Source organism: Plectrocnemia conspersa, unplaced genomic scaffold (assembly GCF_051122295.1).
Source record: "Plectrocnemia conspersa isolate PC_06_02 unplaced genomic scaffold, ASM5112229v1 ptg000009l, whole genome shotgun sequence".
Lineage (NCBI taxonomy): Eukaryota > Metazoa > Arthropoda > Insecta > Trichoptera > Polycentropodidae > Plectrocnemia > Plectrocnemia conspersa.
The window spans coordinates 26,199,272-26,224,279 of NW_028277173.1; the positions used below are offsets into that span (position 1 = coordinate 26,199,272).

Sequence of the window (25,008 nt, forward strand, 5' to 3'; positions counted from 1 at the left end):
AAATGAATCATCTAAATTACGAAATTAAAAACAGTTTAATAATTTTACCAGCTGTGATTATTAAAATAAAATATTAGAAATACTAAATGGAAAAGTTTAAAAAATTAGACAGCAATCAAAACTAGGAAACTTATTAACAAAACAACTTTTACAAATGAAATTAAAACACAAAATTATTCTACGGCAAAAATATTCCAGAATCCGTAGATATTATGGATTACCAAATATATACATATATAGTCGCAGGATAGTCACACTCAATCATATTGTCGCTAAAACAACCACCATATTATTTATGAAGCATCCATGCCTAACAGTTTCCTAGCTCCCACCACCACAGCGCCCCCCCCCCTGGGAGGCGCGCGCTAAAGTGGTGATCCACCGACGTGATCTAAACACGAAAATTTAATTCGCGCCTCACTGTTTCCTGGCTTCCGCTAACAACAGGGCTCTCCCACTGGGGTTGAGCGCGAAACCTCTAAGACATATTCTTAGTGCAGTTGACATATCTACTCAAAAACTGGCAAAATTTCTAGCAAATCGACTTTAATCTAATGTAAATGAAGAAATGAAATCTTATGTTAATTTTTTTATGACTTTTTAGAAAAAAAATTAAATTATCAGGCGAAGATATTTTGGTCAGTTTTGACGTAACTTAACTTTTTACAAATATTTCGATATCTGAAGCTATTTCAAAAGAAAATTTACAAACACCCATAGGATTACCTTTGTCACCAATTATTGCAAACATTTTCATGGAGCATTTCTGAAACAAAGTATTAAAAAATCTGAATTTAAACCAACAATTTAGCGCCGATATGTAGATATATATATATAGCAGCTTTCCTTTTTCATAAAGCAAATAAACTCGGATAATGAACATAAAATTAAGGAATATAAAAATGTCAAAAAGTCATTAAAATTAAATGGCTTCATATAAGTAGATGTTGCGACCTCTCCCCTTTGGAGATGGTCGTCTTTTCTTCTCGAAGGACCACCGTCTCTCGACGGAATTAAACGCCTCGAACTATAAAAATGCTTTATTATCAGAGTTTACATCCTCAGAATCCTTGCTGACGCACGACCACACGCCGTGACAGCCGAAGCGCCTTCAGGTTATTTATACAGAAAAACCACGCACGGCCATAACACACTTTTATTCGGCCATGCATAAATATATGTAAAATTGTCGGAACAGTAGATATAAATACAAATTTAATGTTATTTCACATTTACCATATGTTCGACGAATTTAAAAAAAAATAGGACAAGTACTTTTAAAAAGAAGGTGTTAGGACAATTCTTAAATATCAAAATAAAATAGGAAGCATTCTACCGAATAAAAAGGTAAATTTAAGAACGAATCAGAAGGAGTATACCAAATTTCTTGTAACGATTGTGACAAAATTTACATTGGTCAGACAAACCGTGGGATTTCACAAAAAAATAGAACATAAAAACGCAATAAAATCCTCTGATGAAAAATCAAATAAATCATTATATTAACTTTGATACAACTGAAACTTTAGACACAATTAAAAACGCAATTATAAAAAAATATAGAGAAGAAATTAAAATGTAAATTAAAAAAAAAATGCACTAAATAAAAGAAATGACTCGAAAGCAATTTTGTATACTTAGTTACCGGTTTTCAATCAAGCTAAATTAAATTATAACGACATAAATACAATTATAAATTCATTTAAACAATCAATTTAAAAATTAATGCATTTGTTGTTCCCTTAGTAACAAACAAATAGAAATATAAAAAATAACAAGATCAAGATCAAGATTAAACATGACGCAGCTCAAGGCTCTGCAGCAGTTGAGATAAGGGCAAAATTACGCTCAAGATGATACCCTAGCATCGGTAGTCGAAACGTCGTCAAACGAGATGCAAGTAAGAAAAGGCGCGATACGAAAGCCCTCACATCTCAAAAAGCTAAGTAACGTGTTGAATAAATCCGGTAAAAACAAAAATATAATTGTTGCAAATAATTTGTGATCATGGCCGGAAAATCACGGCCGAAATAAAGAATACAAGTAAGCAAAAATCGCGATGAATCCCGAGATTTCAAAAATAATTATACTCGCGAAAATCTAAAAATCCATACATGTATATATATATATATATATATATATATATATATATATATATATATATATATATATATATATATATATATATATATATATATATATATATATATATATATATATATATATATATATATATATATATATATATATATATATATATATATATATATATATATATATATGTACTATATGCAGTGTACCTAGAATATACTTAATAATGATTTAATTAAAAATTAATGTCATTCGGACTTAAGTCAGGTTGCTTAATGCAATTTGTGACAAATGTGTTATATCACCCGAATGAGTAATATTGACGTTTGTTACAATATTAAAAAGGTCAAATACAAAAGAGTGCAATGAACACCAAATGGTTAGTTTAATGAGTTCTGGTTTAAAAATATCTTTACGAATAATCGATGACAAAGTATACAATAACATTGTCGCGATATTCACGAAAACGATTATTTATGTTTTATTAACTTTGAGTAGGGATTTTATGAAGAACACTAGAAACATAATAATACCTATAGGAATAGATTATCTTTATATAAATATATGTGGATCTCTAAATTGTTGCGCTTGCTCTAGGTAAAAACGAGAATTAAAGTAAGAGGAGCGAGACAATGTTTGATATTATCTCTTAATTTTTAATATTTATTTAGAAAATGTTGTAACAAATTATTGTTGAAGATAGAGGAAGGGATAAAATAAAATCTTATTTAGTTATGATATTGTACTCATAACAAATAGTTATAAGGTAGTGGCAGTCACTTATTAATAAAATAATATATGTCTGTAAAAGACACGGCTTAAAATAAATCACTAAGGATACACATGATTAAGAATATTATACTAGCATAGATTAAATAATTAACTAACCAATACACAGTTTTAATATGAAACACAAAAATTACATACATTTTTTTCTTGTCTTGTTTTATTTTTAGTGCCTCTTCACAAAGAGTATTTTGTAATTTTTTCCTTTTAAAAAAAATGATGGTAGATTCTTGTTTGTGGTCTTTAACTTGATCTTATTCTGATATGAGTCTCAGGTGTTCTTTAATCAGTCTAACCAGGGTTAAAAAACATTATTACAAGCTAAGCTATTGTGTATGAAGGTAATTTTAAGTTTGTTAGCTGTGATAAATGTATTTACGTTTATAAAATGATGTTGGTTCAAAAATGATCAGCATTCAACAGACATATCTCTTCTACTCGTATTCTTCTAATAACACATGATCTCTTAGGTAATGTAGGTTTTTTTATGTATTATATAATATCTTATTCTCTATTTTACTAATGTTGTATAATCTGGTTCTACGCTAATCTTATTTTTGAATCTGCTGTTAATTTAGTAATTATTTTTTTATTTATAGATTCAGAGCAGATTTATTTATATGTTTGTTTATTACAAAGCCCGTGCCAAATAGCCTATTCCTAAACTCCATAACCTCCGTTCCATTAAATCAAAATGAATAAACATAATTCACTAATATAACATTTATAATTTCCACATTGGCCGACTCGTAACAATGCGTACGTACATATATAAATACAAAATCAGTTTATATGATAATTATTTTGCCCCTAAATGGCATTGTTGCACTTATGGACTTCTCAAAATTAAACATGCTAATTTAGATTAGTATTTTAATTAGGTAGATTTCGATGGAAATACTTCCTATTCCAATTTCCCATTAAGTAACATAAAAAACGTTTCAATGCAATTTTATGAACCATTAAAAATTAGAAAAAAATTGTAACTTAGTTAAAAAATGTATAAAACAATTTTGTAATTGTTTATTTTAAATTGAAATTTAAAAATTATATATTCAACAGGAACATAAAAACATATTTTTTGAATCTTTTTTAAATTTTGCAAGTAGTTTGAATTCAGTAACTTAGATGTTGAACGGTCAGTAATAATATTATTTTAATTTTAATTCCTTATATTATTTATTGTATATTTTGTGTATAATTTTTCTTAATAAATAATTATCTGAAAATTTGTAGGGTCTACAGAAATATTTATTGTAATTTTTTTATTGTGACATTACAGGCGTTAGAGCAATGCGTTACAATGGGATATATAACACAAGTAAAAATTAGCTATATAAAAGAACGCTATAGTAAAATTATATTTGATTTGTAGAGAGATTTATTTGGTCAATGAAAGATACATCCCCTTTCGCTCGCTCGCGACTTACGTGACGAAAGTGAGTCAGAGATAAGGGCGAGCGTTACATGCGTTCCGTACGCCCACTTTTTCTCACTCACTCTCGTCACTTAACACGCGAACGAGCGAAAGGAAATGTATCTCACCGTACGCGTCTGATATTTAGCAGATAATACTGACGTTTTAAAATAATATTTTACAAGTTGCAGACATACTATGCATAATTTGTATTTTTGTGTGTGTTTTTTATTATCATTGTTTTATAACTTTTACTAAACTTCTGTTGATATCATTTTTTAGAGTATTACAAAAATATGAAATATCTTCGCATTTTCTCATTATTTATGTTTTTTTGACAATGAATCAATGTTTAATAAATTGAATGAGAGCATTAACATAGGAATTTATATGTATGGACAAAAATAACTAAATAAAACTAATCAGGTATACTTTCAAGTAAAATATTAATAATGTAATCTGCGGCATTCAATTACTAACAAAATATTATTAGGTTAGGAGCTTTGCATTATTATTCAATATTAATGAAAATAATAGTATAAAAACAATTTTAATCAAATACGTACAATACCATATCTGAATCATAGTAAAGTTATTACTTCTGTATCTTTCATGGTTTACATATCTTTAAGACTAGTAAAATAAATATTATTGCAAAACATTTTAATTAAATGTTTTTAATATAAAATTATTACAGTCAGTATGTCAATAAATTGTTAAAAATTACGAAGTAAGTCACTTCTATGTGGGTCATCATTAATTAGGCCCCCAAAATTCAAGATCCGCCACTGGGCTTTAATATGCTAAACTTAATTTTGACTGTCTGTTTATATATAGGTCAAAAAAAGTTGTTGTCCACTTAGTTTCAATTTTGGTTTGCTACTGAATCAATCATTTCCTGTGATTAGGTTTCTCCACACTTTATCCATTTTTAGTATTGGCCACTCGGAATCAGACCAACTTCCAGGTGAATTATTATATTATATAATAATTATAAAATCGTGTCAAGTGAAGAATATTTTATTTAATAAATTCATTAGGATTTTTCTATTAATAGCAACATTATTAATTTTTGCTTTCTTCTTCTTAATTAGCTAAAAAATAAAAGGACTTGAATAATTTAATTCTAATATTATTATTAATTATTGGTTTATTAACTTTATTTATTTATAGTATTATTAGTCATATTAAAATAGTCACTTAATTGTAAAATATCATGTATTGTTTAAAAGGTCTTAGTATTTTATATTTTCATTAGTGAAAATTTTGAAGTTCAATTTCCAAAATAAAAATGGTTAAACTTAATTAAATATTATCTAATTGTGTGTGTGTGTGTGTGTGTGTGTGTGTGTGTTGTTATGACTTATTATAAATATGTGTGTGAAATATTTCTGTAAAGGGTTTCATGTGCAAAACTAAGTTTTGACTGACTTTATATTATACATAGGCCAAAAAAAGTTGTTGTCCACTTAGATTAAATTTTGGTTCGCAATCAATCATTAACTATGATTAGATTTCTTTAAACTTTGTTAATTTTTGTATTGGCACTTTAAATCATCTTCCAGGTGAATTTTTATAATATATAATAATCTTATACGGTGAATAATTATAAAAACGTGTCAAGTAGAAAATATTTTATTTAATAAATTTATTAATAACAACTTTATTTAATTTTTATTTATTTTTCTTAATTAGGTAAAAAATAGAAAGACTTAAATGTAATCCATACAAAATTATTATTAAAAATAATGTACTTTTAAGTGATAATTTATTACATTTTAAATAAAAAAATGTATTAAATATTTTTTATAGTATTACTAGTGTAAAACGTATAAAATCTGTGTGTGAAATTTTTCCGCAGAGTTGATACATGTTACATAATTTAAGTTATAATAAAGGTATTATTTAGAGTGTTCTCAACCTTTTTTTTAATTTAAAAAATATATAAGACTTGTTAAACAAAATAAACTCATTGTTTATATTTTTGTATTAGAGTTCGCTTATTGCTTTGAAGTTTTTTCTTTTAATAATTTAAGTGATCTGTAATGTCTGCTAAAAATCAGTGCTCATGTCATTATTTAAATCAGAACTCTTTTTATCTATTTCTAACTACTTTAAATTGTTGTCCAATCTGTTTATGTTGTTATACTTAATTACAAAATGTTATTATGTAAGCAAATATCTCTATTCTTCATCATACTATTTTTTGTAAAAGAAACAAGACCATGAAATAATTGTTTTACCAAGTTTTGTCACTGTCGACAAACCTTTAAATTTTTTACTTAAAATTTGAGCAAACAAGCTTTTTTAAACATTTTTAAACAATGGGATAAAGTATTTTTTTCTAATGATATCATATACAGTAGACCCCCCCAATAACACGGGGACTAGAAACGGGGGCGCGTTTTTATAACCATTTGAGATATTTTTAAACGTTCGGATAATTTTTTTTCTAATGATATCATATACAGTGAACCCCCCAATAACACGTTAAATTGCGAACGTGCTATTTGGGTACGTGTAGTTGAAAAGGGGTCTACTGTATATTGATGCATTTTAAAACACATTCAAAATAACTTATACTTTTTTGATATTATATTATATATTAATAAAACAAACTTTTTCAATTATAGATTTTTTATACACTAAATATTTTTCTATTATTTATGTATACTTATTAACCCTTTGAGTAACGAGTTATTTTATAAACATTTGTTAGTACACACCTAGGGGCGAGCTATTTTTATATTTTTTCCATAATTATTTATTTATTATTAATATTGCATTTATAGTAAATAATAAAAACATGAGTAATTGCTACTTTTATGTATTAGTATGTTTTAATAATTTAATATTAAATTTCGGTAACTTACTTTACGTATTTATTATATATTATTCAGCTTTTATGCATTATTTTATAACACTACAGAGGCTTTTAATATTGTTTTATAAAATAAATATAATATATTTTTTGTTATGTTAATTTAACTAGTACTTTTTAATCTATTGCTATTATTTTCTATAGAAATCATATAGAATAATTTAATTATAATGGTTTTTATTCATTATTTCTTTAGTTATATATGTAAATATATAACAATTATATTATGTGTAAATATATAAATATCTGGGGTACTTTAAAACAGTGAAAGATCGACTGCCGTACATGTACGGCGATACTTCTCAAAGGGTTGATGGAATTTATAATGAAGAAATATACCTTAAATTTACTCAAAATTTTAGTATCGAAATTAAAAAGCTTTTTTAATTGTAAAGCCTCATAATAAGCACGACCAATGTGTAACTTTTTCTCCTCGTCTGAAGAAACCATAATTTATTTTTCAATTATACAAATAGTCTAAATTCATTGAGTTTTGCATTTTTTTTACTAAAAATTTTATATAATTTTAAATATTTTTATAGAATGACACCGACACCCCATTTCCAAAATGCGGAAGGAAACTCTAGTACTATGCGTGATGGCGAAGAGATCTGTATTACAGGAATATCGGGAAATTTTCCCGATTCCGACAACATGTCAGAGTTGCGTGACAATCTCTTCAATAAGGTCGATCTTATATCGGGAGACGACAGACGATGGAAGCTGGGACATCCTGAGATTCCACAGAGGACTGGAAAGATCAACAATGTGAACAAGTTCGATGCTGCATTCTTTGGAGTGCATAGCAAGCAAGCTCACACTATGGATCCGATGTGTAGGATGCTTCTAGAGAATGCTTATGGGGCTCTGGTTGATGCAGGTAAATAAGTCGAATAAGAACATTTTTTAAAAATTATGTTTTGCATTAAATCTACATTTATTAATCTTTTAATAAATTGATTTGCTCTTTTAAGCAATCATTTTGTAGCATATATTTTTTAATATATAAAAATTTGCTTCGAAAATTCTTTTACTTATATATTATTTTGCACAGGTGTAAATCCGAAAAATCTGAAGGGTACCAATACTGGTGTATTCATTGGTTCCTGCTTTTCCGAGTCTGAAAAGACTTGGTTTTATGAAAAGATGCATGTTAGCGGTCTCGGATTAACCGGGTAATCTTTTATATCTATGATTCAAACTAAACGCTTTTGAATATAAAACATAAATTTTATTTTAGATGCTCTCGAACAATGTTGGCGAATCGCATATCTTTTTGGCTGGGATGTACAGGACCATCTTACAACGTCGACAGTGCTTGTTCTAGTTCTCTTTATGCGTTAGAACATGCATACAGAGCTATTAAAAATGGACAATGCGAATCCGCTATTGTTGGAGGCGCAAATCTTTGTCTTCATCCATACATATCCTTACAATTCTCTAGGTACATTTTTTTGAAAAGCATTTTTAAGCCATGGATAAAAAAATGTACTAGTAACCCCCAAATATTTATTTAATTATTATTTTTATTTCAGACTCGGTGTGTTATCGCCAGAAGGTAAAAGCAAAAGTTTCGATAAAGATGCAGCTGGTTATGTCAGAGCTGAAAGCATCGTAGTCCTCTACCTTCAAAAGGCCAAACACTCTAAACGTGTCTATGCTGAGGTTGTGTATGCCAAGACTAACTGCGATGGCTACAAAGAACAAGGCATTACCTACCCTGCTGGAAACATACAAAAAAAGTTGTTTACTGATTTCTACAAGGAATGCAAAATAAATCCTCTAGATTTGGACTACATTGAAGCTCACGGAACAGGTATATTATTCACATACGTGTTAAAAAATCAATAGTGTAACATTATGATTTAAAATAGGCACAAGAGTTGGAGATCCGGAGGAGTTGAATGCATTAGATTCATTCTTTTGTACTGGGCGTACGACTCCTCTAAAACTCGGAACTATCAAGTCTAACATGGGACATTCTGAAGCTGCTTCTGGACTTTCAGCAGTCGCTAAAGTAAAATTGATTCTTGATATGTTGCATAAATTTTATGTTTCGATTTACTTAAATATATACGTGCATAACTTTAGATGTGTATTGCTTACGATACCGGTTTCATTCCACCAAACTTACATTACAAGAGTCCTAGAGAAGGAATAAGTGCTCTAGTTGAAGGCAGATTGAAAGTAGTAACTGAAAAGACTCCGTGGAACAAGGGTATGGCTGGTGTAAACAGCTTCGGATTCGGCGGTGCAAATGCTCATGTTTTACTGAAAAACTATGCTAAACTCAAGGTAAGTGTTTAAATTAATTACATGTAAATAAAAGTAAATTTATTGTTTATAAATACTAAGGGTAATAACGGAGTGCCCAAAGACGATTTGCCCAGATTGATCTGCACCTCTGGTAGATCTGATTCAGCCGTTGAGCGTATCTTGGACGATGTAGAATCTCGTCCGATTGACGTCGAATACATCGGTCTGTTACATTCCGTGCATAATACTGAAATACATGGACATGTATGTCGAGGATTCACTTTATTAAGTAAAATATTTTCATCAAAGCATTAGCATTGTAATATCAGGCGCGTACGGCGAGATACTTTTTCTTTCGCATAAGAGATAAGGGTGTGCGGAACGCACGCCCTTATCTTTCGCTCACTCTCGTCACTTAACACGCGAGCGAGCGAAAGGAAAAGTATCTCACCGTACGCGCCTGTGTAATAGTATACAAATAAATATATAATTTAATTATTTTTAGGAACTGATAAAGACGTAACGAGAGTCTCTAGGGAAATAAAATATTTCAACGGCGTTAAAAGACCAGTTTGGTTCGTGTTCAGTGGAATGGGATCTCAATGGCCGACAATGGGCAAAACTCTATTAAAGATTCCTGTTTTTGCTGCTGCGATCGAAAAATGCCGCAAAGTTTTATCTCCGAAGGGAATTGACATCATGATGATCATTACAAATCCAGACCCCAAGATTTTCGATAACGTCCTTCACTCGTTTGTCGGAATAGCTGCCATTCAAATCGGATTATGCGACATTCTCAAGACAATTGGAATTGAGCCTGATTATATAATAGGTCACAGTGTGGGTGAAGTCGGATGCGCTTATGCTGATGGATGTATGACAGCTGAAGAAACGATCTTGTGTTCCTATTCAAGAGGTTTAGCTAGCATTGAAACGCCATTTATTAGAGGATCGATGGCAGCCGTCGGCTTAGGATACGATGAGGTTAATTCTACAATATAACACATCACGTATTATTATTTATATAAAAATATATTAAAACATATTTTAATTAAAGGTTAAACTTCTAATTCCACCTGAAATAGAAGTGGCTTGTCACAATGGACCAGATTCTTCGACTATATCTGGACCAGCCGATGAAATGAAGCGATTCGTTAAAGAGTTGCAAGACAAGGGAATATTCGCTAAAGAAGTTCCGTGCTCCAACATTGCTTATCATTCCAGACACATTGCCGCTGCAGGTACTTTTAATGAAATATTTAGTTACAGTGCTTTACGTATTTTAATAACTTTTTTTAAACACTCAAGGACCTACTCTGTTGAAATACATCAAAAGTGTAGTGCCCGATCCTCGTAAACGTAGTTCTAAATGGCTTTCGACGTCAGTTCCTCAACATCTTTGGAACGAGCCAGCAAGCCAGTATTCTTCAGCTGAATATCACACAAACAATCTTTTGGTAAGATTTTTAAAATAAGCAAATTATTTTTTTATATATATATATTTCATATTTTTATTCTTCCAGAACCCTGTCCTATTTGACGAAACGTCTAGATTGATCCCAGAAAATGCTATCACTATTGAAATCGCTCCACATGGTCTTCTGCAAGCTATCCTTCGAAGATCTTTGAAGGAAGATTGCACCAACATTCCTCTAACTAAGCGAGGAATACCCGATAATGTGGAACATCTATTTACGGCCATTGGAAAGTAAGATCAATGAGCAAAGCATTCAAATTGTTTTTCATACTAAAATACGTCACAATTACAGACTTTATGAAGTTGGACTCAACCCTCAATTATCAAACTTGTACCCCAAAGTAGAATTCCCGGTATCAGCCAACACTCAAATGATATCTCCACTGGTGGAATGGGAACACAGTGAAGATTGGTACGTTCGATATATATCTTATAAAAATAACAATAAACTGAATCAATTATAATTTCAGGTTCGTCATGTCCTATCAAGCTCAACAGAAGATGAACTCTGGTGAAAGAACCATTATATTCTCAATCTTTGACGAAGAGATAGATTTTATGATGGGCCATGTGATTGACGGTATTATGCTTTTATATAAATGGTGCTATTTTTAGAGGTATAGAACTTAAAAATGCAATAAAATACATAAAAATCGTTGTAATGGCCTTGGTATTGGCTTTATTGAAAAGATAAGTTTATGCTATTAGTGTTTTAATACAATTTTTGAGCAGCTGGGGCTGTATGTCGGGAATAACGCGGCGAATGTTGGCTTCCAAGTCGTCCGTCGTCACTTGTTTATCGGCGTAGACTTCACATTTCTCCACAAAAAATAATCCAAAAGTGTTAAATTATACGATCTTGAAGGTCAGAATTATAGATACATGTTATCCGTTGCGTGCGCCACTGCCGGTACCAGTATTAGAGCTCTACGAGTCCAACCCTTATGGGTCAAATGAGCGGGAAAAAAAATTCGGCCCATTCACCGAACTAGATTTTGTAAGCTCGTAAACCAATATCTTTCCGCAAAAACTTTCATAAAGTAAATGGACACAGCTTTAATTGCTGTGCACGATGGCGAATGGACTCTTTCGTGTCATCCCCAATACTACGCTCCACAGCAGAAACAACGTCTTCGGTGCTCACTGTACGACGTCTCTGCGGATGCGTGGTGCGAAAACGATCCATGGTTATTCGAATTACTTGACGTATAGACGTAGCACACGAAACACGATTTTAGAAATAAATTTGCACAAGCGTTGTTCCGGCGTAAGTCTATTCATGGTGAAATGGCAAACCAAACTGAGCACAGCTGAGAAAAAATGTTGCCAATTCAAAAAATAAACCTCTTTATTATACCATTATATTTGATCTAAACGTTGAATATTCTTAAAAGGTCGTACTTTGTATCCTGCTACCGGATATTTGGTTTTGGTATGGGAGACTTTGGGAATGATGAGAGGAGAACTTTACAACGAAGTCTCTGTAGTGTTTGAAGACGTGCGATTCTTAAGAGCAACCAACATTTCGAAGGACGGCAACTTTGAATTCACTATTATGATTAAAAAAGGCACCGGAAACTTTGAAGTGAGTTTCGATATGAAATAGTTACTCTGATACAATTGTTTATATGATTATGTTTGTGTAGATCATAGAAGGCAACATTCCTATTGTGACCGGAAGGATTTATGCAAAGAAAGATATATGTCAAATTGAATTACCATTACCGGAATCTGATATTGATCCTTCACTAGTTAAAGAGTTGTCTAACAAAGATATTTACAAAGAATTGAGACTAAGAGGATACAATTATTCGTAAGTAATTTTTATTTGTTCATCGATGTATTTTTAAATATTAAAAACGTAATTTTGATAATCAATAGGGGTCTATTTCGCGGACTCCAAACCTGCACCATCGATGGAAGTCATGGTCGAGTAAAGTGGGATAATAACTGGGTCACTTTTATGGATACCATGTTGCAGATAAGACTATTCAGCATCGATACAAGAGGATTATATGTACCTACTAGAATTGAAAGAATAAGCATCGATGCCACTAAACATAACGCGATGCTATCAGCAATAAAAGAAGGTAGCACAGATACTTTACCGGTATCGGTCTATAAGTATTTCGATATAATCAGGTAATTTTATTGCAATTAATATTCGGTATTCAATATTTTTTTTGTATAAATTTATTAAAAATATAGATGCGGTGGAGTCGAAGTAAAAGGAATGATCGCAACGCCGATAACAAAGAGAAATATGTCGGGAATTCCAGTTTTGGAGAAGTATCAATTCGTACCAAATTTCCCAAGCAATGAAATGAGCTTGAATGATGCAATCCGCAGCAGTGTTCAGATGTATTTGGAGAACGCGAAAATCATCAAAGTTAAAGTTTTAGAGTACATCGATGAAGCTACAGAAGCTGCAAGCGAGCCATTGATAACAACAATCGGAGACACCCTATTTGATTTGCCTCTCATTCAAGCTGAACTCATGGTGATCAGCGATTCAAAGTTGGAATTGCCGAGCCATATTTACGTCGATAATAAAAAATTAAGCACTGAATCCAACGTGAATATTATGATTGGATCAAAACTTTTAGATAGAAGTAACGTAAGTTAAAAAACGATATTTATATATAAGGGACAAGATCTAATATTCTTTTTTAACAGGTTTTGAGTCAAGCCATGAGCTGCCTTAAAGATAATTCGATTATTATATCAAGAGAGAGCAAGGAATTGGAATTGGAAGATTACTACAGCGGTGTTGATATATTGTTAGATTTCAAATTGAAAGACGAAACGTTAATTGTCATGAGAAAAACAGCTAGTACCAAAGTAACTAAATTTGTAAAAATAAGTGAGACTGACGAGAAGTTCCTCTGGATTGATGAGGTAAAAACCATTGCATATTACTTGTATACATATCATTGCAATTTTGTTTATATAAAATAATGACGATATAGTAAACTAATATATTTTTATTAAATACAATAAGCTGAGGTAAATTTAAATATTAAAAATAAATTATTTGCAATATACGTATTAATTTTAAGGCATTTTTGTAACAAATAAAATCTTAAACAGTTCAAATATGTCGCGAGCAGTTATTAAAAAAAATAAAATTTTCAGGTTAAAGCTGCAATGAAAGAAACCGAAAAACTAGTATTGGTCGCCGAAAACGAGAAGCTAAACGGAATTCTGGGTCTAGTGAACTGTTTGAGGCAAGAACCCGGTGGTGAAAATATCAACTGTCTCATAATCCTCGATCCGAAAGCTCCGAAGTTCGATGCCAATCTATACTTCTATAAAGCGCAATTGGAGAAAGATATAGCTATCAACATTTACAAGGACGGTAAGTGGGGAACATATCGCCATTTGCAATTTAAAGAACTGACTACATATGCTGCGGAGCATGCTTACGTGAATATTACCACCAGAGGAGACTTGTCCAGTTTGAAATGGTTGGAAGGACCTCTCAAAGCAAATCATGGCAAAAATTTAGTCCATGTAAGTATATTTGATAATTAAAAAAAATAGAAACAATTATTGATTTAATTCATGTTTCAGGTGTATTATTCAGCGCTGAACTTCAGAGACGTAATGACAGCAACTGGTCGTGTTCCAGTAGAGGCAGTGGCAAAAGGTAGATTAGCTCAAGAGTGTATACAGGGACTAGAATTTTCTGGTAGAACTGAAAGGTATGACATATTTTTTTTATCTATTTTATTGTTTATACTAGTGGTGTCCAACTGGAACAAAACACGCTCAGGAGATATGGACCAATAAATATGTAGTACTAAGGGGACGGGTCCCGCTCATCCACCCGTCAAGCTGGGTGCCCGCCCATAGGGTTGGACTTGTAGGGTCCAATTACTGGTAACGGTAGTGTCGCACGCAACGGATGCTAAAGTAGTTATACTCCTGGGCCAAAGCCAAAAATGAAAATACACTCTGGGCCGCACATATTTGTAATATATAATAAACAAATATTTATTTTTCAATTTTCTAACTTAAATATTTAATATTCACAGGTATTTTCTACGTCGTACAAGATAATTGTTTTTTCAAATTGTCATCTTTCAATCTGTTACGACTTTAAGATAGAAATATTTTTTATTTAAATAGATAAGTTACACATATATAAATTGTTCCACTTGCAGGTATAATGATTATCGTCAGTTTTTTTAAGTTTGATTTTTATAGAAGCATTTTTCGCAATTTAACTTTAAGGTATTATAATCCTAGGGGTGTGACTTTGTAGCCAGAAAGATGCGATTGAAAATTTGTAATAATTTATTAGTTTAAATTACATATATTGCGATAAAGTATGATGAGCAAGTATCGTTATTCTCAGAGCAGTGGTGGAGAGGCTGGCGGAAGGATGATGTCCGTGGAAGATCCTCAGATGTCTTATAGGTGGCAGTGAAAGTGTTTTGAGGTCAGTTCGGGAGTCTTCAATTCTCTGCCGGTGGGGGCGCGTCGGCCAAGTCTCAATTGGAGACCAGCTTGATGTATTACGGGTTGCAAAACTCGCTGACGAATCACAATTATGTAGCGGTCATCCAGCCAATTGTTGAACTCGTATTGTATATCATCTAAATATGTATACGCCTTTATAAAGTGACATTTACTTGATGGACATCCTTTCGAGGTCAAATTATGCAACGGGAATATTGTGATGTATTGTTTTCCGTGATCGTTTCGTAACAAAAAAATATTTATTCAATGCACAGGAGAATCTTTGCGTGTTATTTATGAGAAACCATTTTTTCTAATGGTAATGAGGGCTTTTATGTGGTCCCATCCTTTATACTATTGTCTAGTTTATTAACGCGAGTTTCAAGAATAGGATCCCAGCATTAAAACTGACTATTTTTGTCCTCAATTTTTTTCTTCGTATCAGCCATAATGAAAATAAGGAGCCTTATAAAAAATAAAAAAAATTAAAAGTATATTTTTTAAGGGTTTGGTAAATTGGGCCCTGCCATAAAACAGTTGTGTAAGTGCATATTTTTAAGACAAAGGTGACAACATTAACGAATTTTTATTCTTCTTCGACTATTTATTTTGTGCCGTTTATGTTAGTGACACGGCCGTAAGGTGGGCCGCATGCGGCTCGCGGGCCTCGGGTGCTTTAAATATATAATATTTGTCATTTAGAGCAGTTTTGAGTATTAATGTTATTGATGTAATTTAAGAAATAATGCAAATGGTAATTATTTTTATTGCAGTGGAATCAGAGTTATGGGTATGTTCGATCGTAAAGGCATAGCTAACATAGTTGAAGCTGATGAATACTTACTCTGGCCCATACCTGAGAACTGGTCTTTGGCAGATGCAGTAACTGTTCCAATTACTTATGTGACTGTGTTATATGCCTTGGTGAGTATATTTATTTTTTAATATTTTTTTGAGGCTCTGAACCGGTTGGAAATATTTTTTACATAAATGCACTTTTAATTTTCAGATAATGGTCGGTAATATGAAACCTGGTGAAACGGTTTTGATTCATGCTGGATCCGGTGGAGTGGGTCAAGCCGCTATAAACGTCTGTCTTCATTATGGTTGCAAAATTTTCACCACTGTTGGTACGGCAGAGAAGAGAGCTTTCATTAAAAAGCTCTTCCCACAAATCCCTGGTCGGTAACAATCTATTACATTTAAGTATCATGGTCTTAAGTAACGTATTGCTTATTAAACAATTCAGACAGATGCATTGGCAACTCGAGAGATACGTCCTTTGAACAAATGGTCATGAATGAAACTTGCGGCAGGGGTGTAGACTTAGTACTAAATTCTTTATCTGATGAAAAACTTCAAGCTTCCGTGCGTTGCTTGGCTATTCAAGGACGATTCTTGGAGATCGGTAAAGTTGATCTCGTCAACAATTCTGCTCTGGGAATGTTTATACTTCTCAAAGAAGTGTCGATTAATGGTATCATGTTGGACTATTTATTCACCGCTGAGCCGAATAGACGTCAAGTGAGTTGATCTTATTATTTTTTAATAAATAATGATACTGAACTAATAATTTTTTTATTGTTTAAGGTACTATGTGCGTTGGTATATGAAGGTATCATAAACGGTAGTGTGAAACCTTTGGTAAGAACAATGTTCGAAACAGAGGATGTAGAAAAGAGTTATAGATATATGGCGGCCGGTAAGCATATTGGTAAGATTCTGATTAAAATTCGCGATGAAGAATCTGATCGAAACGCAAAGCCGACTATTAAACGCTTGAACGCACTAAAAAAGTAAAGATAATGATATTTTTAAAATGATAATTATATATGTATTTGTTATATTTAAAGTATATTTTAGATATATTGCCTATCCTGATAAATCATATGTAGTTGCTGGAGGTTTGGGTGGATTTGGCTTGGAATTGGTTGATTGGTTAGTCTTGCAAGGCGCTAAGAAAATCGTGCTTAATTCTAGACGCGGAGTAGTGAACGGATATCAATCTTCAAGGATCAGGTAATTGAATTTATTTAAAAATATTTGAAGATGTACTGAAATTTATAATGTTTTTTTCTAGATCTTGGACAAGCTATGGAGTTAAAATTGTGGTTAATACCTATGACATCACAACACAAAAAGGCTGCGCTAATTTGCTAAAGGCAGCTAATGCTTTAGGTCCTGTCCAGGCAATATTCAACTTGGCTGTCGTATTGAAAGACGCACTGTTTGAAAATCAAACACGCGCCACCTTTTTGGAATCATTAGGTCCTAAATCTATAGCTACTAAATACTTAGATATTGAATCTAGAAAATTATGCCCAGAATTAGTGTAAGTCTATTTTTACATTTGTTTAGATGAGTTTTGTGTTTTATATTTATTTTATTTGTGATTTCAGTGATTTCGTTGTATTCTCGAGTGTATCGTGCGGTAGAGGTAATGCAGGACAAACTAATTATGGCATGTCTAATGCTATTATGGAGAGAATATGTGAAGAGAGGAAGCGTGAAGGTTATCCAGCTTTAGCTATTCAATGGGGCGCTGTCGGTGAAGTAGGTTTAGTAGCCGATATGCAGGAAGAACAACACGAGATAGAAATCGGAGGAACACTACAACAGAAGATCTCGAGCTGTTTGAAAGTTTTGGACCAGTTCTTAAAGCAAGACGACTGCGCCGTTGTGGCATCGATGGTCGTCGCTGAGAAGAAGATCGGTGGAACTGGATGTGGAACGATATCCGAAACTGTGGCACAAATCATGTGTGTTAAAGATATAAAGACTGTGTCTCAACAAGTCACTCTTGCCGAATTAGGAATGGATTCCATGACCTCCGTTGAAATTAAGCAGACGCTAGAAAGAGATTTTGAACTATTTATGACCGCTCAAGAAGTTAGAAATCTAACATTTTCAAAGTAAGTTTTTTTTAAATCAAATGTTTTAAATAAGATGATTGATTATTTATAATACTTCTTACAGATTACAAGAGCTATCTTTAAAACGCGAAGCTGAAGTTGTTCCTAAAGTGGCTGTCATTTCAAAACCAATTGAAGAAATCACCGGTATTAAATTGTTAGTTAGAAACGTTGGAGATGAAGCCGTAGCTTCTGAATCTATTGTTCATTTGAAGACAATGTCAGGAGTTGTAAACGATGTAAGTATTTTATTGTTTTTAATAATATGCAAAATTAAAACTGTTTTTTAATCTTTAACGTGTTTTAGTCCGAACTAATTGGCGGTTCTAGTGAACCATTTATGTTCATGATTCCTGGAGTAGAAGGTATGGCAAGTGTTCTAGAAACGATGTGTAAAAGACTTAAATGCAGAGCCACTGTACTTCAACTCGGATCTGATTATCCAGATGAAGATATTCCTAAAATTGCACAAAGGCTTTTACCGGTATTTATTGTTTAGCGTAAATTGATGTAAGTAATGTAGTATTATTGTAATAATATAATTTCTTAATATTTCAGATAATTAGACCTCTATTGCCAGAAAAGGCAAATTTCATGCTTCTAGGATATTCGTTCGGCGTAGCTGTTGCTCTTGAAATAGCTACAGTTTTAGAAGCTGAAGGTAAAATATTTATTTTATAATGCCAATTTTTTTTAATATGAAATACTTATTTTATATTTTTTAAAGGTCACAAGGGTCACATATTCTGCGTCGATGGTTCTCCAGAATTCGTCAAAAAGGTTTTGAAGTCAAACTTTAATACATCGGACCCGAAATTAATGCAAGACACTTTATTGACTCATATGATAGACTTATTAGTACCGAATAATCAATTAGATGTCAGTGCAAAATTAAAGGAGTGTGATTCGTTGGATAGCAAAATAGATACACTACTGAAGTATATGCCCTCTACAATTAAGCAACCTAAAGCGTATCAAAAATCGCTAATCAAAGCCATTTATGGTAGAGCAAAAGCCGTTCTCAATTACGACATGAGCAATTTCAAAAAGATTACCTCTCCCACGATACTGCTGAGACCTAAGGACTGCCCGCCAGGAGTCACTATTGACGAGAGCTACGGCCTTAGCAACTTTGTCGAAAATCCAGTTCAAGTACACTTCCTGGAAGGAAATCACATCACAATAGTAGACAACAAATACTGCGCAAACATTTTAAACAGGACGGTGGTAGAGTATTCAAAAAATTTCAGGTCGAAAGTCTCAGGAGAAACAGTGGAGCAGACTTCAACAAAAAAATAAAGCTCAAGTCCTTGTATAGATATTTAATATAAAAATGTTTATAGTTAAAAAATAATCGATGTGAGCGATTAATTTCTTTGATTGCTTATTGCTTGACATTGATATGTTTAGTTAATTCACCATTTCTTTATCAATTTTAACATTATGTAAATATAAATATGTTATATAGGGTGAAATATTATTTTGCCTACAATTTGACAGGTGACGGCATATTGAAAATAAAAAAAATTAGATTGAATAACCTTAATTGGCATAATTTTAAAATATGATGTAAATGTAACTTGTGAAAAAAATAAAAACACTAAACCATATATTAAAATATATTGTGTATTTTTATTGAAGTAAAATATTTTTAGTAAATATTGTTTCCTTTATATATAATATATATATATAAGCAGCTAATATTCTGTGTCAAACCAAATTAGTCGCGAGTGTACTAATACTTATATTTTATACAAGACTTAATACTTAAGGCTGGTCTTCAGTAGAGACAGATTTTGCCCGCACATTGGAACTGACACACCCGAACACGATCATCGCAGCATAGTTCTCCATACACTGTCACTATCACCTACAAGATCCCTGAGGACATCATTCATCCGCCAGCTTCTCTACCACCGCTCGGAGAAAATTTCCTCGCCCATCATAGTAATTCTGATACTGTGTGGCATGATGAGTTGATTTACAAACTCTACAAATATAAAACCCCTAACTATCTGCTACACTTGATCGTCGAAGCTATGTTGTTTCAGTAAATAATGAACAATCGATACCGCGTAATATCCCAACTGGTGTTCCTCAGGGGAGTTTACTTGGACCGTTCCTTTTCATTTTGTACACAAATGACATACCTATCTTAAAAAATACTTGTCTTTCAATGTATGCCGATGATACGGCGATAATGAGTAGCTCTTACGGTCTTAAGCCTATTTCAATCAAATTGCAAAAATCCTTAACTATCTTAAGTAATTATTTCAAAAAGTGGAAAATAAAAATAAATCAGGACAAAACGGAGGCTATAATTTTTACAACTCGAAGACAACCTTTGCCCCCGACTATTATAAGCGAGCAGGGAAAGTGTATAAAGTGGAAGGTGAGCGTTAAGTACCTCGGAATTCACATGGACTCCAAGCTTAAATTTAATAAACATATAACCGAACTTAAATCTAAAGGGCTCGCAGCAATTGCGGCGTTAAAACCAATTTTTAATCGAAAAAGTGCGCTAACTACTAAAAATAAAATTCTACTATATAAGCAATTAATCAGACCGGCAATGACTTACGCCTGCCCAGTGTGGAGTAATACGTGTAATACTAACTTTTCTAAACTACAAGTTGTTCAAAATAAAGCTATAAAAATAATTTATAATACACCTTTTTATACTAACCTCAAAAAACTTCATAAAAAATATTTAATTCCAACTATTAAAGAACATGTTCACCACCATACTAATAATTATTATAAAAATATACCGCGAGATCATACTAACCCGTTAATCTCAAGAATCGGTGATTACGACAAAAACAAACTCAAATTTAAATATAAACACAAAATGCCAAAGCACATCTTGCTCTGACGCATAAATTTTAACTATTAATTTAACAGCACCAGGTCCACGAGTTTTATATTAAAATATATATTTATAGTTTATATTTTTTTTTTTCTTTTTGGTAAGGTGTTTATGTACTTTGACCTAAACTTAACGTATTTTATGTTCTTTTATTATTCTTATTTATGTAATTCCTCTTAATTTAGCTAATCAATCGTAAATTGTGATAATGGTAATTAAACAGCAACCAATGAAATGTAAATATATATGTTTAAAAAAATGTATTATTCAATTATGTAATAAACAAAAATAAAAAAATAAAAAAAATCATAGTAATTCACAACATAGTTTATTTTAACAAATCCAATTCTTACTAGTTTACAACTACATCTTTCTGGCTGCGAAGTCACACCCCTAAGGGTTAGAAAACCTTATAATTACATTGTTAATTAAACTCTAATTTTTTCTCAATTCTAAGAATTTAAAATTATTACATATATTATTGTGATAAAATATTGTAAAGTAAGTGATATACATATTTTATATGGTCTGTAAGTATGTAATGCATCATTTGGTATCGAAACATGATTTAAAAGGTACGAAAAAAATAAATAGATCATTAGAACATTATTTAAGTACTAGCTTTGTTGTAAAATATGATTTTATTTACATTCCTTAATTTCACATAAATAAACTAAATCAAAAAGAATGAATTCAGAGCAACAAATACCGCAAAAGCCGCCGCTTCTCTCTTCGCATATACTGGTCTAGCTTGACATCTGGGATCCAGAGTCTATAGGCAATATTTCTCTACTGTTTGCACATTTTAAGTAAAAACACAATTTTGTATTGTCACAACACTGCTCTTATGATGCTAGCGTGCTGCTTTTGGAATATTTGCTTATCGTTTATTACAAGTCGTACTTCAAGATCAAATTGATAAATATAGAATGAGAAGAAAGTTATTATAAAAAATAAATTTATAGTATCTGCAGGAAGTGATTCAGTACGGTTCGGTTTTGGCTTTACAACTTTCAGATGAAGTCAAACGTCTGCCTTACAGAGCCGCGATTGCGTCCATTTTTCTTTACTGTTGCTGCGAGGAAGCAAGCGCTCAATAACGATTTTCTTACAAAAAACATCCAGCTTCTCAGCAGCTTAATAGACACAATAATTACTAGGTATTTAATTGTATATACACGTTTAACTTCCGATGTAAATTAAAACGATGCAATACAAATATTATTATCTTGCTAATCGACTTATGAATATCAATGAGATTTATTAATACTTTAAGTAAATAAATAAAATAAATGAGCACGCGTGCAAGGAATGCAAAGCAATCCTTATCAATTTCGCAAGTTTATTTTCACTTCGGATATAAAATCGAATTAACCACAAGAACAGGATCGAGATCAGAAATTTAATATACGCGGTGCGACATTTAATTATCCGCATTTTCGTTTAACAAACTATCGTGGTTTTCCGACATTTGCACACGTGTTTCGCCTTCTCCACACTAACGACACGTGTATAATAATATGTATGTGGGGCCAAACCGCATTTTCCGAGCTACGCCTATGAAATAGAAATGCCTTTGGCTAATGTTTCCACTGCTAAACGACAGGCCATTGGAAATACGGTATCGTATCCATTGAAAAATCAACGGAAATTGAATTAGAATTACATTATATACAGCTTAGATATAGGTTTTTATTTATTTATAGATAAAAATTTGCAGATGAGCAAAAGAACAATTTATTTATAGTGCAGCTTTGTTATCGATTAAACCAACATCAACAGAAAACGAGAAGAATTTTTCTATTACGGAATTTTTTTTATTTAAAAAAGAACGAGGATCCTATTGTACTTTGGATGGCATGTTTTTTTAAATGATTATTTTAAGAATAATATGTAATAATTTATTTAATAATAATTCACATATATAATAATAATAAATAATGAATAATTCACCATTTTTTTAGTTGTTTTATATTTCAATTACATAATATTTAAATGCTTGAATTGAAATAATATCACTTGTTGTTTGTTCCCTTAGCAACAAATAAACACTTATCGTTCCCTATACACTTGTTATCCCCTTAGCAACAAACAAACGAAAAAATAAAATAATACAAGATCGAAGCAAAGACGTCACGGCTGAAAAGCCTGTGTCGGCTGAGATTAGATCAAGATTACGCCCCAGATGATGACCCCAACATCGAGATCGAAACGTCGCGTCGGCAACCGAGATGCTAGTAAGAAAAGGCGCGATACACAAACCCTCACATCTCAAAAAGCTAAGTAAAGTGTGTTTATATATATACTATTCTTATTCCCCTCTTAAACGGTCGTTTGCTGCCTCTCACTCGCACCTAACCTGTCTAATAATTAGATTAAAAACTTATTATATGTAACTAATAACTTACCAATGACACCCGGTGTGTCACCAAGCGGTCATCCATCCAAGAACTGACTAGGGCCAATGTTGTTTTATTTCTGTCGTTGACTACACCAAAGCCAATGCACAGCTTATTATTTTTAATGCACATAGCATGCATTTTAGGTCACACTACTGATGTATACTGCTTATTTTGTATTAAAACAATTACAGGTGTTCAAATACGATTACATTATTCTATTTATAGGTATATTTTCAATAAAAAATATATTTTATATTCACTAAAAATAATTTTCCCAAATTTAATTTTTTTTTCTAATTAAGATTGTTCCAAAAAATGATGATTTTTTAATATTTTATATTTACTCTACGATTGCCATATTCTAATATTTTTTTACGTTAAATGTACATTTTGTGTACTTAACAAACACTGAACAGTGAAAGCATACAAATTTTTTTTGTGTACTGTTACTGAAGTAATTTGTCAGTGCATACATTTCCCAGTTAATGTATGCATTATCGAAATTCACACTTTGTAATATATTGCCTTTTTCTTAACACAAATATATTTCCTTGGTTTATATGTCAATTTGAAAATCGAATAATGCATTTAAATTATACTCACATTAAACGTTAAATATAATAATCATAGTAAAAGTTGTCGAACGACGACAAGCGACGGTACGACAATATATTTTTCGAAATTCAGGTGTAATGTATTGCTACAAGCTATTGTACAAATGTTCTTCTACTCAGAATTACAAACGCCATAAGTCTTATACGCTCATAAGTCGTCTTCCACCCAAATAGAGACATCAAACCGACGTAAATTAATTAACAACGGAGATAAACAACGCGTAGCAGGTGCCGTCGATAATTTGGTAGTGTCATGTTTGAGCTGCAAATTACGCGGTGCCTGTTCGTTTTGGAGAATTATTTTCTTTCCGCAACATTAGGCCGTTACGCCATTTGCGACGCGCCGTTAAGCGTGATGCGTAAATCATCGCGCACGTATAACGTAACGTTCGGGAATAATTAACGAATTAGCTCGTTTTTCACACGCAATACGCGGCAGGTGCTTTTAATGCGGGTGTAGGTGGGAGAGAAATGGGAATAGAAGAAGTAATTACGTCACATTTATCGACACTGTTGCTCGATCGAATGATTGTTGCGAGCTGTGAACGCTTCATCTTGCGTGATTCATATTTTGAGGCTGTGACTTTGTGGCCAAAATAGACGTTATAAACATATATAGATGCCACTATCAGGTGGTGGGGTTAAATTATAAGGTCTTAGAAGTCGAAACGTCTTCGCTGACGTGTTAAGTTGTATTATTGTCTGCTATTTTGGCTCATTTCTGCGGTTATGACTTCTTGGCGTCTCTTACTCTGACCAAGTGTCACATATTTTATAATGCTGGTTCAAGACAACTCTGGCGAATCACAGATGAGAATGTTGGCGAGCCAATTGCATCG

At 32.1% G+C, this 25,008-nt stretch overlaps 2 protein-coding genes across 2 annotated transcripts in view; one reads left to right on the top strand and one right to left on the bottom strand.

Annotated features, from left to right (window-relative positions):
• The window catches only part of LOC148232458 (uncharacterized), a 238,451-nt gene that overhangs the window by 11,440 nt on the left and 202,003 nt on the right, over positions 1 to 25,008 (bottom strand). The gene's annotated exons all lie outside the window — the stretch shown is intronic.
• Positions 5,124 to 19,904, top strand: LOC148232459 (fatty acid synthase-like). Its single transcript, XM_088191874.1, has 32 exons — positions 5,124 to 5,261; positions 7,718 to 8,055; positions 8,230 to 8,350; positions 8,416 to 8,619; positions 8,711 to 8,991; positions 9,050 to 9,192; positions 9,267 to 9,470; positions 9,531 to 9,720; positions 9,937 to 10,415; positions 10,489 to 10,672; positions 10,740 to 10,888; positions 10,955 to 11,139; positions 11,201 to 11,320; positions 11,379 to 11,488; positions 12,303 to 12,493; positions 12,555 to 12,721; positions 12,790 to 13,050; positions 13,117 to 13,525; positions 13,585 to 13,806; positions 14,044 to 14,421; positions 14,482 to 14,612; positions 16,146 to 16,296; positions 16,382 to 16,553; positions 16,622 to 16,896; positions 16,963 to 17,168; positions 17,236 to 17,391; positions 17,453 to 17,704; positions 17,772 to 18,284; positions 18,349 to 18,523; positions 18,592 to 18,768; positions 18,843 to 18,945; positions 19,012 to 19,904. The coding sequence occupies exons 2-32, from the start codon at positions 7,719 to 7,721 to the stop codon at positions 19,581 to 19,583; spliced, it is 7,218 nt and encodes a 2,405-aa protein (XP_088048000.1). The 5' UTR covers positions 5,124 to 5,261; position 7,718; the 3' UTR covers positions 19,584 to 19,904.